General features: G+C 38.5%; 1 protein-coding gene across 1 annotated transcript in view; it reads right to left on the reverse strand.

Moving 5' to 3' along the window:
• The window catches only part of LOC140235651 (paired box protein Pax-6-like), an 86170-nt gene that overhangs the window by 34856 nt on the left and 34531 nt on the right, over positions 1-16783 (reverse strand). The window contains exon 3 of the mRNA XM_072315659.1: positions 13654-13843. Coding sequence (XP_072171760.1) covers positions 13654-13843 — 190 coding nt within the window. The remainder of the gene's footprint in view (positions 1-13653; positions 13844-16783) is intronic.

The following is a 16783-nucleotide window of genomic DNA, read 5'->3' on the forward strand; positions in this document are numbered from 1 at the left end:
CTTCTAATCTGACAATTGCAACATTTATGTTATTAGGTAACTATTGTATTGTTACATATGTTTCTTGCCTTCAAATAAGCAATAACACCAACATCGAAAATAATTACGATAATAATAGTGATGGTAATAATAATAATAATAACAATGATAATAATAGTAATTATTATTATTATTATTATTATTATTATTATTGTTATTATTATTATTATTATTATTGTTATTATTATTATCATCATTATCATTATTACTATTATCATTATTATGATAAGTATACTGACATTGATGTTACGTTTTATGTCAGAATAAATCCAAATACAGATGACATTCTATTCGAATAATGACAATGATAGTAATAATAATGATAACAATGATAAGTGGTTGTGACTAAAACACTGTTTCACGCTTTCAAAGGTTTCTCAGAAACCGTTCAGAACTTACACAAATATTTCATCCTATTTTATATGCACCGAATACTAACAAATCGTAAAAGCTTATAATTCATCATAGTTTAGAAAAAAATAAAAACAAAGAGAGTTCTACCGTACTTCATGGTACTCCATTATTCAATATTATTGAGCATGGAAATGCAAAATTAATTCACATTATATGATGACAAAGTCTTTGCTGATATATTTAGCTGAAATTTGAAATTGATTAAATTAATCTTCTGAAGATCTAACCTGAGAAATCTTGGCAAAGGGTTCAACTCTATTTTCTTTTTTACCCATTTTTGGTTTATTTTCTAGGTATAAAAGGAAAATTGAGTATTATCTCACCTTTACACTTTCTATTCCGTATAGAAGTCGCAACATAACTTTAACAAGTCGCGCGAAGTGTGCGAGTTATAGTGCGTGAACTCGACGGCTAAAAATATTATCATTATTCGTTTCCTTCCTACGATCTACAATGCAAAGTTATTTTAATGCTAACAGAAATGTAATGAGGCGAATTGAATCGGAAGAATCAGCCCCGAGGTCAGGTACGGCAAGACATCGCACAACATTTGCTTTTGTTGTCAGCAGGCAGCAGCGCGGAGAGGGAAGAAAAACCCACATCGGTCCCTATATATTCGTTACGCACACATGGCATGCAGGGCGTACGCGGAGACTGTGTCACGATCTTGTGGGAGCATGCATGCAGGCTGGAGCCCTCGTGTATGCGTAATTTGAAACATAAACACATTCATACTTACACAAAGAGTGGGGGGGGGGGGGGACACAAAAGTAGGAAAATGCTTCGAAAAACTTGCAGGAGTGGCCATATAATAATCTATTCTTCAAGCTTTCTTCTTCGTGTCTTCATAGATGTAGACTTTTGTAAGTAAAAGCGTCAGCTTGGCAACAAAAGGATATGATTTTAGAAGAAAACAGATATTGCTCAGAAGCATGATAATTACCTAATCGTATTCCATTTCGCTTAGGACAGTGTAATTATAAGACATAGAGACTAATAGAATATATGTTTGCTAATTAAAAACGGGAACAGCAAAAATAACAAAAACACTTATAAAAACAAGAAAAAAAAAAACATCTGCAAGTTTATGTATGAAAAGTTCTAACAAATCTTATTCTTGTTAGTACTAAAACGTATCCTAAAGGCATCTTTTACAAATTTACCTCTATCAAAAAAAGCTTTGAAATATGAATATACATATATTAATTCCAAAAAGTGAGCAGAAACTGTCTGGGGTGATGGGATTAAACATTAGTTTTCTCTGACAAACGTTAAAACAAAATAATAATAATATGATAATCAAGATTATAAACAGTTTACAGAGATCACGTATTTTTGTCTCCGACAGTAAAATTTCGCTTTATTCTAGATTCCGTCACCAATTATTCGATAGTTGCCAACAAAGGCTTAATGATGCACAGAAATCTGCCTTTGCATCTTGTCAATATTGTGAATAAGTTGCTGATTAAAGACAAAATTGGTCAAACGGCTTTGAAGAAATACGAAGGCAAGATATAACCATGACTCCTTTATGACGACATATAGCCGTACCTATATATGTGAGAAATCTTTGTGTTGAAAGAGAGATAGACACTCTGTCTCATGGATGTCCTTGAAAACGACAGCTCAACCTATAATATTCCCTCGGGGCATTCTTACAGAAAAGATGATTTTTTTTTTTCAACTTGAAAACATGACTACATTTTATAACAGGATTTTACTCTCTCTTCGTTCCCTCTTCATATGTTTATACCTGTATCTACTCTACTTTCCCTCTCTTTCTCTCTCCCAGTCTCCTTATCGTCCTTTCTTCAGAGCAGTACATATATTCCTCTCTCATTCTCAGAAGGAAAATATATTTCTTCTATAACTTCTTTTTCTATTCCATCGCCTTCCGAACGTTCCTCATTATTTCATGATCAAATCCTGACCCGAATACTCTGCAATCTCTTGTAAACACTCTATCATTTTTTGCCTAACTTTTTTCCCCAGTCTACTGATTCAACGCCGGTGATTGAAGGAAAGGGGGGGGGGCAGAAAAAAAAAAACGTGAGAGAGGAAGATAGAGAGAGAAATATATAGAGGAGAATCATATAAAAAGGTAGATAAAGAGAGAAGGGAAAAAAAGAAGAAGCGTGCCTCTCCTTCCACATGCAATGGCAGAGAAAGGGTAATTTCCTGCGCTGCATCCACCTCCTTCAATATTTTCTCCGTCATTGCTTCTGCTCGGCTGCGCGCAAAAGTACGCTTACCCGTCGCGCCTTGGCGAGAAGTCCAACTTCCACCCAGCCGACGCGCTGGGGGAACAGTCCGGCGACATTGACTGTGGGATTTTCACGTCTTTAGATCGCCCCGCTCCCCTCATTCACGCTGCTGCCGCTCCGCCCGCGAACCCTCGGCGGAATTGCCGGGGCCTCGCGCCGTCAGCTGCGGAGATTTGAGTTGATTCGGGCGGAAGGAATATGGATAAAACTATCGAATAGGTAGAGGAAATAGAGGGATGCGATGAGTGAAGAAAAAGAAGAAAAAAAATACACACGGGCGAGATGAAGAAAAACAGGATGTTCAAGACATTGCCAGAAAATGATGGGGTGCTATGCTCTATGTATTTGCTTCGTAGAAGCTTTTGTTTAGGCAGTCATCTTACAAAAACTCTTCTCTATTCTTTTATCTAATTATCAGTTCCTTATTGCCTATCAAGAATATTATCTATTCACAATCGGGAAACACACAAAATCATGTCGGTTTTCCCCTCTTCAGAAAATTATTCATTCTTTTGCCATCTATTGGTGAACTTATGAGTGAAAGGTTCCAGTCTACTTCATAAAAGCTATCAGAGAACGCAATGACTGTTAGAGAGAGACATCATTCCATCGTTGTGACTACTGTGTGCGTGTGTGTGTGCGTGTGTATATGTGCGCGCGCGAGCAATTGGTTTTACCAATAACTTCATAGTGAAGGTGATAACAAGGTGATAAGGTAACAAGGTATCTACTAGTAAACGCATTTAGTACTTTATTTTAATGGCTACAGACGGTCACAAATCATTAAAGCGTTAATGTTCTTATTGGACAACGACAATAGAAACAATACGACACTGATATACAATGGTCATCGTCATATCATGTCTCGAGCGAGCATTTTCACTGCAAAAAGTCCGGTGTTAAATATGAAACACCGAGCTGGTGTTAAATTTCCGGTGCTCATTCATGGTGTTAGATTAACACCTCCGGGTGTCATTTCAAAATATAAAATTGTTTTTTTGATTGTTTCTTAGTTACTGAATTTCTTGTTAATTCTGAATTTCAACAAGACGATGGAGAATTTTCCGATAAAGTACTTGATTTTTGAAAAAAAAAATGTGTAAACACATTTACACCACAGTAACACCAGTTGGTGTGGTCTCCTATTGAAGCTGGACGGGTGTTATACCATTGAAATTAACACCACCAATATCAAATCAACACCATGCGGTGTCATTAATGAATTAACTCTACGCAGTGTCAAAAATATCACCAGCTATAGTGTCAAATTAACACCACGAAGTGCCAGGTGAACACTTTTGAACACCGTCACAATACATTTTCTACACCTGTGGGTGTGGTCCTCTATTGAAGATTTATAGGTGTTAGATTTAACACCCATGGTGTTAAATCTAACGCCGATGTTTTTACAGTGTTGGCATCGCTGACACGAAGAGTCAAACCCCTTAGGGTTCATGTTTTTCCTTTTCCGTCTTTCTTAATATCACTCAGTTTGTTTCCACAAATTGTCCACCAGGGATAATCATGTTGAGGGTGGAGCGTTATATTTTCTTTCTTCTTTTTTTTTTCGAAAAAAAAAAACCCGACAAAACTATCGTCACCATATAAAAGGAGGGTATAGTTTTGGTTGAGGGTAAGCAATGCAGATTTTAACTTAAACATAGGACAATAAGTCATCTACATCATTGAAAATTATAAGCATTGGAAGGACGCAAAGGTGTTCTTGGTGCACCGTTCACTTTATCTAAAAAAAATAAATAACGGTCACGTGACAAGGATACATTTTGCTTGTTAGTATAGTCTTGTTGCTGTCCCAGTCTCTTTTCATATTTGTTTGTTTGTTTGTTTGTTTGTTTTTGGTGTGTGTGTCTGTTTGTTCCTCTGTCTTTTAGTAGGCTTCCAAACTTTTCTGTTGTCGTTGTTTCACCAATGTTTCATTATTTTTTTTTTTCCACGAGGGGCCCATATTCTACACCCATTGTCTTTTCAATGTGTCCCTTCAATGCAAATTGATATTCCACTTTGATTATTTCAGTTCTTCTTACCATGCATCGTTACCGTACGGTTTCACATATTCTTGTTTACTCCGTTCAATTCACATTGTCTTCTTTAGATTATTTCGGTCACTATTAGGGAAGTGAGGTGTACATTATGCTCTTGTTGAAAATGGAAGGAAACTTGAGACATCCCCACCTCCCCTTCCTTGATGTTCAGGAGCTGTTTATATATATATATTATAACTTGTGTTCTTTGTATATCGAGATAGTGTGAACTGCCCTGTTGAGAATACGCCTTGATATCCTGATACGTCCATCGCTGGAATCTTGAAGTCCAGCAAAAACCCTTTCTCAACCACCCAAGGTCATCGGTAAATATAGGAGTGACTGAAAATAATACCACTGCGTTTCAATGAGTTGGCTTGAATATCAGCAGCATCTATAAGGACTGTGTAACTGATTATCACCTGTCTGGGCAGAGGCATGGAAATGAAACTGATTCCTTGTAATGATATCAAGTAACGTCCTGCTTTATAGCTGGGAAATCTATGAATGTCACAATAAAACCTGCCGCACACTGTACGACTCACGACTATTACATACGACTGACAGACTTTGGATCTGAAATAAACAAGCGGTGTTTATTCTGAGGATACTGTGATTTATTGCAGATCCAAATTCTGTCAGTCGTATAGTCGTATAGTGTGCTGCGGGCTTTAGATGCATTATTCTTTTAAATGATATTTGTTAAAAACCGACATTTGAATACGATTCAATCGAAATGCCGCGGTATTGCAATCAACAACACCAATTCTACACATTACCATTTCATTTTATTTTTCTCTTTTTAATTTCTGTTCTAAGTCTCTCATAAGGCATTATCGCTAACAGTAATTCGATGTCTTTATATGCTGGAATTTCTTTGATTGTAGAAACCAGTTTCATTAAGCATGATCAGAAAGTTTGTAAACGAGATTGCTCAATGGAGTATTGAGTTTGCACAAGTCATATGCGGAAGTACTAACACGATGTGCACTGTCAGTGTATTTGGCGTACTTAAGTGAGGCGTTTGAGAGAGGTATATAGCGCGGTGAACGTAGGTCCCTTGTGTGTGTAAATGTGAGTATGTGTGTGTATTGTGTGTATCAGCAATTCGTGTATTAGGGTAGGAGTGTGCGGACTAGCGTGCACGGGCGTGTTTGTTTAATAGAGAATCGAAATTGCGGCGGCGGAGAATGAATTGGAAGCGACGCCACAACGGCCGGCCTCGCTTGCCGGGGCACTTTGCATAGATGCATTCGCGAGGTGGGTCCGAGACCCCTGCTGCGCGACTAATAACGTGTACTTCGCATTGTGTTTCCGCATTGAAAAGTATAAACGCCATGCTTAATAATTTCCATGGATTGCTCTTTTTTCCTCCCCCTTTCCCTCATTCGTATTTGCTCTCCTCATACAGGCGAGAAATGGCCCAGGCCACATTTAACGCAATGATTGCGATCTTGTGTGTTTGAATTTACAATTTAAAGCGGAGATGAGTCTTGCAGGCTGCAAACATAGAACAATAGAAAATTCTGATAACGACGAATTTCTATCATATAAAAAAAGCACTTGGGAATGCCGATGAGTTTGGCGACAATCACATTAAACGTTTTAACGGGCCGCGTATACAGCTTTTCGATAATGGATTGGCGTTGATGTGTGTATACACAGAAACGTACGCATGTGTGTGTTTGTGTGCGTGCGTGCGTGCGGGTGTGTATTAGGTAAGTATACAGTGAATGTGTCAAACCCGTGGTTTGAACTCTATCCCACTGGACAATATGATAGATTTGAAGTTTATAGGGCGAGTAACTGCTGAGACAATTAACGATAGGCTTTATCACCTATAACTGAAGAATTAGAAGTCTTCTTTGAATTCTCCCCTTCGTTGCTGGTAAAAGACATCATCACAGGTGCGCACAATGTTTACCTTCACCTCAGTTTCTTCCCACGCGCGTATTGATAGTGTCACAACCAACATTCCATCTTTACTGAAAAAAAAAAGGAATCAATTAACCGTGTTTTTTTTTTTTTTTTTTTGGGGGGGGGGGTTTGACAGTGTATACAAATACTATGGGGTTTTCCCTGCCAAAATCAGCACTCAAAAGACACAAAGGGTTAGACAGTCTCCACGTCATGTTTTAATATCTACACGACATCTTTACCGTAAGTAAAAATTTAAGAAACTGCGAGCGAAAAACAAACACAAACAGAAAACCGAAACACCTGCAGGACAATCAATCAATTAGTGGATAGGACTTACTTTTGTCTCAACACTTGCGTGACCACTTATAGTTGTTTTACTTATAATAGTATATACTATTAGCAGCATAGCAGTTAAGAGAAGAGTGGTTTTAACTAGCATGGTCATTATGACACTGATATTCCAAATCACACTTTATCATAATCCAGCTTACGATAATGATGGTATTAATAATCACGGAATAGTACACAGCAGTACATATCTAGGGTTGAATACCAGTTAACAATGATGATCTTTATGATTTTGGGAACAATCATGCTTTTATTACGTCGAAGTATTTTTATACCTATCTGGCTGATTAAAAATAAATAACAAGTAAATAACAACAACAAGAAACTGAAAATATTATGCTTGTCATTATAACGGTAAAAAAAAATATACATAATATATATATATATATATATATATATATATATATATATATATATCGTCGCTATGGTACATATTTTGAGGCTCCACCATAAGATAGGCCTCTGAATTCTCAATTCCATTTTTTTTTTTTGGAGGGGGGACATTTACCAAATTTAATGAGATAAATTATCAAATATGAAACGTTATGTCGTAATGTTTCTAGGCTGTGAATGTCATAATATTATTATTCCAAGCATTCGATACATTATCTGTTACATTATCTGTTACATTTCTTCATTTTTTAAAAACATTCAAAGGATAAAATGTCACTCTTTGCAGCGATCATGTAAAGTTGGGTTAATATCACTTGCCCTGCATATTGCAGTGAAAAAAGAAAATGCACAAAATGTAAGGCAAGTAATGCCCCATGAGTATCAATTGTCAACCATACTTCAAGGTTACGTATCAGGGCGGAAATGATCAGTCTGTTCGCTGCATATTTTAGATTTAATTAAAGAAAACAAGATGAGAGAATAATTCGAAACTAGAAGCGCAAAATTTGAGAAATGCAATCTCATTCGTGACACCATATCTTTCTCTTTTTGTTTTAATATTATTACTTTTTAAGTACGCCATTATATTCACCGGGCCGGTCCGTCATTTGCATCGTTGTTGTTTCTGAAAGATGATGCGTGGCTGATCGCTTGTTCCGGTTCTACTGATGCCATTAGTTTGACACTATTATATCGCTGGCAGTAATGCCCCCGTTATGTCCTTCTTCTCTTCCTTAATGGTGTAAGTATGCGTATCATATTACTCCCTAGAAAAGAATGTCTAAAAACCATCGTTCCGCAGACTTCTCGCAACTCTTGGTCGCGCCACTTTGCGGGAGGAAAACGACGAGGGTTAAAAAAAAGAGTAAACACGGGGCCTGTAGCTGCCACCACTCGTTAGCCCACACGCGCGTGGGGAGCAATCGGGCACCCGGCTCGGGTGTCTGCCCGACGATGCTGTGTCACCTCGCCGAAACCCGATATCTGTTTGAATTTCAATGGAATCTATCACGATGCTTTGCCGCCTATACTTAAGGGTGAAGAACGCAGGAGACACGCTCTTCCGAGGCTTCAAGTCCCACGTCCTTTTCTAGCTGTAGGGTTTAAACGGATTATGATAAACCAGGAATAAGGAGATTGTAGACAGAAGGGAGTTGATATATCGCGGAGCGTCCTTTAATCCTACGAGCTACAAGAAGACTGTGCGTAATATTGCCAAAGAACATCTCAAACAGAATCCAACTACAGACATTAACATATTCGATATTTTTAGAAGGTAAAGCTTTCCTTCTTTTTTTTTATGATAATCGTCATTCTGACTCCCTCCATCATTTCCTCTAAGTCTAATAAATTTTCCAAACTGGACAGAAAAAAAAAACACACACAATGAATACACTCCAATAATGATCACAAAACACACATAAACATCCACGCGCACTAAACGCATCGCGACTTGACAAGTTTAATGAGATTCCGCCCTCTGGTGTTAATTAACAAGCAGGCGTTACTAATTGCTGCAACTATAGTCGATTAGACTCAAGAGTGCACTGGGATTTAGCTGCTCCCCCGATGCCTCGGTGTGGAAACAAAGGATCCCCTACTGTGACACCTCCTTAAAGAATAAAGCATCGCACTAATTCCAGAGTCATCTCAAAAAGAGTTGTGCCTGCGGACCTAGGAAACCGTCTTGTCATTTATAGTTGCTCACGTTGTTTACGCTGCTCCTTTGACGTGGTCTAACCGTCTCAAAACGCGATCTGGTGACGACGAATGTCGAGGGAAAAGATTGCGCCAGGCACCACCAAAAGACAACAAAAGGAGCAGCGAAATCTTAATGATATCATCTAGGATCTGGTGTCAACGGTACATCACATAATAATAACTGATTTATCTATTTATATTTGAATTAATGCATGTAACATCATAATTCATGTCGACTTGAAAATGATATGGAGAGTGGTTGCATAACAGTGTGAAAAGAGAATCAAGCGAGTACCGCAAGAAAACGGGCGAATGATGCCAACCTCTCGTGGTTTACCCAAGGTGACTAGCAATAGTCAGCAAACGGTATCAACCAGGCACACTGTACCATATATATACGCTTGAATGATTGCTCGTTTGTGGTTGAGAATTTGAAATATCCATCCAACCAGCAGTTCCATAAGTAGTGCGTTCTCAACCTGACGAAAGCAACTCAGTAGTGGTGATAACATCTGACGAAGAAGGTTCTATAGAATCCTGGTGGCAATGAGATTGAGCACTGCACTCCAATTCCTTTTGATCCCATGTTTGATGCCGCCGCTCAAAAATAATTATTTACAGTAATGTCCCAAACTGGATTTGCCACATAAATAAGCAGACAATTGATTCACTTCTCATTGCATAATGACCAGACACTCTCTTAGGGTATGTTTTTGATTTTTGGTTTTTGGTTTTAATGATTGTAATCACTTTTTTGCCATCCCTAAATAATGAGCGAAGATTGATGGAATAAGGATCAAAATTACTTGACTGTTCATGCATGGGCACTAACCAGACATATCTATTTGTAAATATTACTTGAGGATTATGCAATTACACTGTTTTATTTCTCGAAACTCATCCGAAAAAGGTTAAAATCAGCTTTTCAGTTCGGCAATGTTTCAAACATTTTCACAACGTAACGCTCTAATCTACTGTATACTTTCGAAATAATTATTTCTTGACGGGTTGGACTACTATTTTTAGTATGTCTAGTCATTTGATATAAATTTCATTTCATTCAATCATTTAAAAAAGCAAAATATACCCGACGTCATGACAGTTTAGAGTTGAAAATGAATCTTCATATTGCTCAGAAAGGTGGCGGCATCAAACCTCGATGATCTATTGCACAAACGCGCCTGAGGAGTAAACTGTTCTTTTGTGCATCCACAAATTATAATCTTACAGAAAATAAGGCAGTTGGAACTCCAGCTCTTGAACGTCCTTCCTGTGACCGACAATGACAAAAAGACTACTACAGCAAAAGAAGATGAAATTCAGCAATCATCTATAAAATTCCATGCACCCTTTGCAGCAAAGACTTTTCCTAACAACCCGAAAGGTTGCCCCAGGCTTTCCCGGTATAGCAACAACTTAAGCATGAAAATGAGCCAAATCCGATTTGTTTTGAACAGGTTTGTATAGCTTTTCTTATTTTACATTCTTTTTCAGATTTATTTTCGTATCTCTGCCACGTAAAGTGATGGATCACGGGCTCGTCCACTTTATTGACAAGTGTGAGACCGGAAGGCCTGCGATAGGACTCGGCCTCTATCATACGTTTGTCCTTTTTCTCTACTGTACAACTATCTGTTTTTAAAAGAACACTGTCTTTTTTTTAACTGATCGAAATTAAAGAGGGCGAAATTTTTATATTCCTAATTTGAATGCTTGCACTTCCTTTTCTTATGTTTTGATAGCACAAATGTGTAGGAAACGGGTTAGATAAGGTGTTATGTTCTTGTTGGTTAATTTGAGGACAATTCGTTTGCTTTTTTTCTTGAACCGCAGCTGTCAGTGGGAGATGCGTGATACAATACTTAAGTGCTTTGTCGCTTTCCGATTCCCAGGCGCGCTCGTCGTCAAAACTTATTGGAACGGTTTCAGACATTTGTTACGCGTTTTTAATGCATAAGAATCAATCAGCTTCTTCGAAAGAAAATAAATTCTATGGGCAGAAATCAGGTGGGTGTCAAACAGACAAAAGCCAGTTGTTGTTGTTGTTGTCCTTTTATACAGTTAGGGCTGAAACTGAAAAATTGAATGATGATTCTCACTATCAGCGTGATGTGAATGCCTCGAAAAGAACGGGTAAAACGCGTAGCACACCGGCGCTTCCGAAAAGAAAACAAATCTGGCGACACAAATGAGTGACCTTGACACAAAGCTCCTATATGATGATGATAGCTGTAGTTTAAGAAGAATAGAATGCTCCGTGTTTGGTGTATCCATGGCGTTCAGATTCTCTTGATCGATGGTGAACGATCGAGGCACATTGGAGAAGTGAATATGAGTAAAACGTAGCGAGGTAATATTTGCATTACTTTTTAATGACTATTCCCCCCCCCCCCCCTCCTCTCTTTCACCCTCTTGTTCTCTCCAATCTCAGTCTTTTGTCTTTGGACTGCAGTATTTAAGACAATGTTTTCGCCACAGCTATTATGATAACACACGGAAGACCGCCGGTTCCTTGTCCGTGTGCGACATATTGCGCAAATTGTTGAAGATCTGCGTGCCATCGAGTTGACGAAACTCATCACACATCAGGATCACGGCTCACAGTGAAGGAAGCGAAGGTGACCGATTGTGGCGCTCACACTGCAGTAACGAATAATATCATCACGTCTACGTCCATATAAAAAGTGTAGTTCTTCCCATCGCAGATTAACGACAGAAAATGCTGGTGATTGTACAATTGTACCTGACAGTCATAAGGAAAAAAGAAAAAGAAAAAGAGGAGTTCTCTTCAATAATCTCATTTGATTATTTTCAGTGTCCACGTTGTTGTGGTAATCTCGCCTTTCTTTTCCCCCTCATGCATCTTGGTTTCATTCATCTTTTCAAGGTCAGGAGCTGCCGATGCGGAGCGAAAAATTCGATTCCATTTTCCCCGTCCGCGTATAGATGGGCGATAGAAAGCTAGAAGGAATTGGAAGATGGTGGGGGGAGAGGAGGGGGGGGGGGGGGGCACACGATGCCCCCATCCTTTGATTTCGCCCTTCTAGCATCCACATTTGCACGTAATTGTATGAAATAATTAAATGAGACAATCTTTGCACGCATTCTTGCGTAACAGAGCCCTACGTTTCGGTCTCATCGCTCGTTCTAACTGTCACCTGGACCAGGGGCATGTTTCGCCTGCAGGTGTCGATCCGGCACGTTCGTGTGTTCTCTTTTTGAAGGCAAAAAGGGAAAGCGACAGGCAGACATAAAAACAGACACACAGACACACAGACAGACAAACACACAGACAGACAGACAGAGAGGGTTTTCTCGATTTTTTTTTTTTTCGTATTAATCTCGATTTCATGAGCAGGGAGGATTATCTAGGATGCGTTTATTGGAAGACACAACGTGTCAGCTCGACGGAATGACATGATCCACGCTATACTGGTTTGCGTTATTCTATAAGCGGGAGGTTCGGCCTAATGAAGAATGAAAGGTCGCCTCGTGACAAAGTCGCTTGCTATGGCCTCTACTTTTGTGATACTTAACTCTCTCTCTCTCTCTCTCTCTCTCTCTCTCTCTCTCCCTCTGTCTCTCCCTCACTCGGTCTGTCTATCTGTCTGTCATTCTGTCCGTCTGTCTGTCTCTCTCTCTCTCTCTCTGTATTATTTTGACAAGCAAAACCAATGTCATGAACTGCGACAGCGTTATGACTGCATGCACTATAGCTTTCATTTTTTTTTTTTTTTTTTTTGGGGGGGGGGAACACAATGGACAACAGAACTATGTCTCTGATAGTGACTGTCGCACAAACTCTTGATGTGACGAACGAGGTCTCGGCATATATGACGTCGAACATGTATAAATACTCCCTCCTGATGATAGATTACAGCATGCTTCTCTGCACAGGATTCTGGCATTGGAAACTAACACATACAATATCAAAAAAAAAAAAAAGAAAGAAGAAGAAGAAGTGGAGGAGAAAGCGAATGAAAGAAGATGCCAAGGCATGCGTGTAACGAATTTGCCTCAAATCATCCGTTGTCTAGGCAACGCGAAGTCAGGTAAAAGTTCAGGTGACCTCTGGTGTATAAAGTGCAGTCGGTTTTCTCGGAGCTCTGCAATCTCTACGATCGCGGCAGCGATGGATGTGCTGCAGCGATCAACTGTGAGTTGGGTCTATTCTTCGACTTCAAGTCTACACTATGTTTCTTTTCCCCGGCTATCGCTTGTAACATGACAAAGTCGTTTTGTTAGACAATAAACTTACCATGAATTGCATTTTGGAAGAAACAAACAACACTCACATAAACGCCATGAAAATCCTGCTGGCGACAGAGGAATTCGTTTACATTGAATAAAGGAGTGATTTGGAGTGTATTTGGAATAGCCTACATAATGCAGCCGCAGCGTGTATTCCTGTTCTCCGCGATGTTTAATGTTCCATGTGTACGTTATAAGTAGACAATAAACACCGCAACAATGCAAACCTCCACGACTCCGTATTATTATGTACAACTATCGTGTGTTATTCCTTCACTTACCTTCTTTTTTAAAGGCATCCATGGTATGACCAAGAGGTTGGCCCGTCATCGCTGGGTTAACGTTGGGGGCGTACCACGGGCCGGATCGGGCCCACTGGCCATTGAGCATGCGCAGTTTATCGAACATATCGCCATGTCCCATGGTCTTCTCAGCTGCAAGATTGCGTAATACCCTGTTAATAGACGATACCTGGAAGGAAGCAGCGAAAAGAGGTCATAGGTCATACGTAATAATCGACATTATCCAATATCTAGTACTGATCATTTGCTTGAAAACAACCTATAGGGTAGAATTTGTTTGTTTGTTTGTTTGCAGATATTTTTCCGCAGCTATTTCAAAACAAACGTTCATAATAACGATGATATTCACAAATAGCGAACTGATCAGAATAATCATAAATATAAAAATCATACAGTTAGAATAAAAACATTCGATACAATCACTTGTTTGGTAAAATGGATTCAGTTGCGATTAATACGGAAGGCGATTCAACCATGAGTCAATGTTTAAAGCGATAAAAGTCCAATAATACTGCGATTTTTTTTTCTTTTGTGTGTGTGTGTGTGGGGGGGGGGGGGTCTATTCATCGTTATGGGCTACCCGCACTTCAATATTGATACTTTGTCAGGAATTAGATAGCACCATGACGTCTTTGTATGTTTTCTCGCTCAGCGTAGCGGTTTTGCTCATTAATTTTATGGTACTGACAGATAAATATCAAAACGTGGTTTGGATGTTTCGATTCGTGAGATATTAGTTGATTGATTGTTTGTCTCATTTCTTTGATAGATTTATGTGATGCCTTGCGATTACGTGTAGCAAAGAAGCTTTTGGATGCTGAATTGTACTGACTTAAAATCGTCTTAAACACTTATACCCACACTGAAGTGATACTATCAACCAAGAAATTCCGGTCTCATGTTTTGTATATTATTCATTTTTCTCTCCCCCCCCCCCCCCTGCCGCTCTCTCCTTCTGCAACTTTCAATTCAGTTCAGTTTCATTTCTTTTCCATCCGACATCCAACGAAGAGTACAATAAAATACAAAGTATGCATCACAGCATTACATTGTTTGGTCAGTTTCAAAAAGAAAATGGGCAATTCCGCATTTAGGTGGACATGACATGCATAAAAGAAATGTGCCTCTTTATCTTACTCTTTAATTTAGGTATTAACTAATGCCATGGATATTCACCAATCATTAAGGTCTTTCAAATGCAATAGATTTTATTTTGTCGTATCTATTGGTTTTGCAAGATCTAAAACCATCATTTGAAATGTACATGTGGGACTGGGGACACTGAAATTCACTTAAATGCAAATTACAGTGGGTTCCTTTGAAAAATTTTCCTCGAAGTTTTGCTGAAGGGTGAAAGATGAATACATTTGAATACTCAAGAAGTCATGTGACATTTTGTCAATTACAAAAGGGTGAAATGACCTGCGAAATTACTCCGGAAAAAATGTAATGTTACTAACTGTAACGTTACTAACCATGGTTTTGGGGGTCTAGCTAATAAATTATTGGTCGAACTGCTAAAAATATTTGCGTGAACATTTGTCATGATGTAATAATTGAATTTAATGCAACACTTTGTCTGAAGTAACTTGAATTTTTGCACACTTTTTGTTACAAGACATTGATTTTTTTGTCATGTCCTTTTTTCGTAACGTTACTAACCAGCCCCAGCCATAGCAATTCTAATATTTATTGGATTGTATCCATTCTTTTCCATATCATAAAGCTGGGAAGGATGAACATGTTTTCAACATGATTTTGACTTGAAATTAATAAATGGTGATTAAGTAGTAAAAATAGATATCTAAATTTGTTTAAATATAACGTTACTAACCGCGGAATTGCCCAAATACATAACGCAATATGAATCGTAAAATATATGATAAGATGTATGCCTAATATGTACAAAGAAGTAGAATAACTAAGAAGATCAATGCATACTTTAAAAGGTTGACCGAAAAGGATGGAAAAGAGTGATCCCCAAAAAAATCAAGGCTTGTAATACCTGTATCACTCAAAACGTAATTTTATGTCACTAAACATGACTCAAACAGAAAAGTCCCAAATATGCGTGTTGATTATATTGGTCGATTTCGTTCGAACTACTTCTTACGTCTTTGTCCCTCTGTCATTAGGTTTGAATTATCTTGCAAGTGGCGCGTGCTCAGTGTGCATGTACATGTTGTATCGATAAATGCAGTAAATATGTTTCAATCACAACTGCTGACTCCCACCAAAACACAAACAAACTAACAAACAAACAGCAACAAACACCCACAACATTATACACCTTACTGCGCGTTTTCGTTTTGTGGTCTTAACTATAAACACTTGGAAAGCAACTCGACAGACTGAGTAGGCCTACATAGACTAGAAAATGAATGTTTGGAAATCAACCACACAATAACTGGATATACGAAAGCATGCTGCCATGGCTGTGACGAGAAATACGCCAATAATTCTCATTGGAAGACTATAGAAGAGAGAGGGCGCTATAAGCGCATGGTGAGAAGAAAGAGAGCATAAACCGTTTGCTTTTGCATGCTAAATGAACTTGAAAATAATCAATGAAATGACTTATTATAAAAAGGGAGGATCGATCTTTTTTGTGGTAGTACGTAGTGGTCAGACAGTGCAAAATGTTTTCAACGCAGAGAAAAATCGATACGCCACAGACAATCGAAAACTAACGAGACAAAAGGAGGTTCTTTACGCGTGATATGAGGCATATTTTCCGCTTATTAATTTAGATTTTGTTTTATTGGTCTTCTAATTACATGATGGCGTTCGTTTCTTCTGGGCGGGCGGGCGATGGCATAGTCTCGCAAGGCAGGAGAAATATTGTGACAAAGAGTTCGCTTTATTCATCTATAACTGCTGCTAATGCCATTGATTTTCCTTTTCAGACATCATTTATACATCATCACAATGTTAGTATCTTCATTTTCCATTACGGTCATGGCATTGTTAGCACAAAAAGCGTATTGCTGTAAAATGTATTTTTCCTTTCGATTTTCGGAGGTCCAGCCAAACTCATTTTCCGTAATCGTCTACATGTATAAGTATGATAAGAAAGATATGATTTCTAGTCTACCCCCTCCCCCCGAAA

This window comes from Diadema setosum, chromosome 12 (assembly GCF_964275005.1).
Source record: "Diadema setosum chromosome 12, eeDiaSeto1, whole genome shotgun sequence".
Classification (NCBI taxonomy): domain Eukaryota; kingdom Metazoa; phylum Echinodermata; class Echinoidea; order Diadematoida; family Diadematidae; genus Diadema; species Diadema setosum.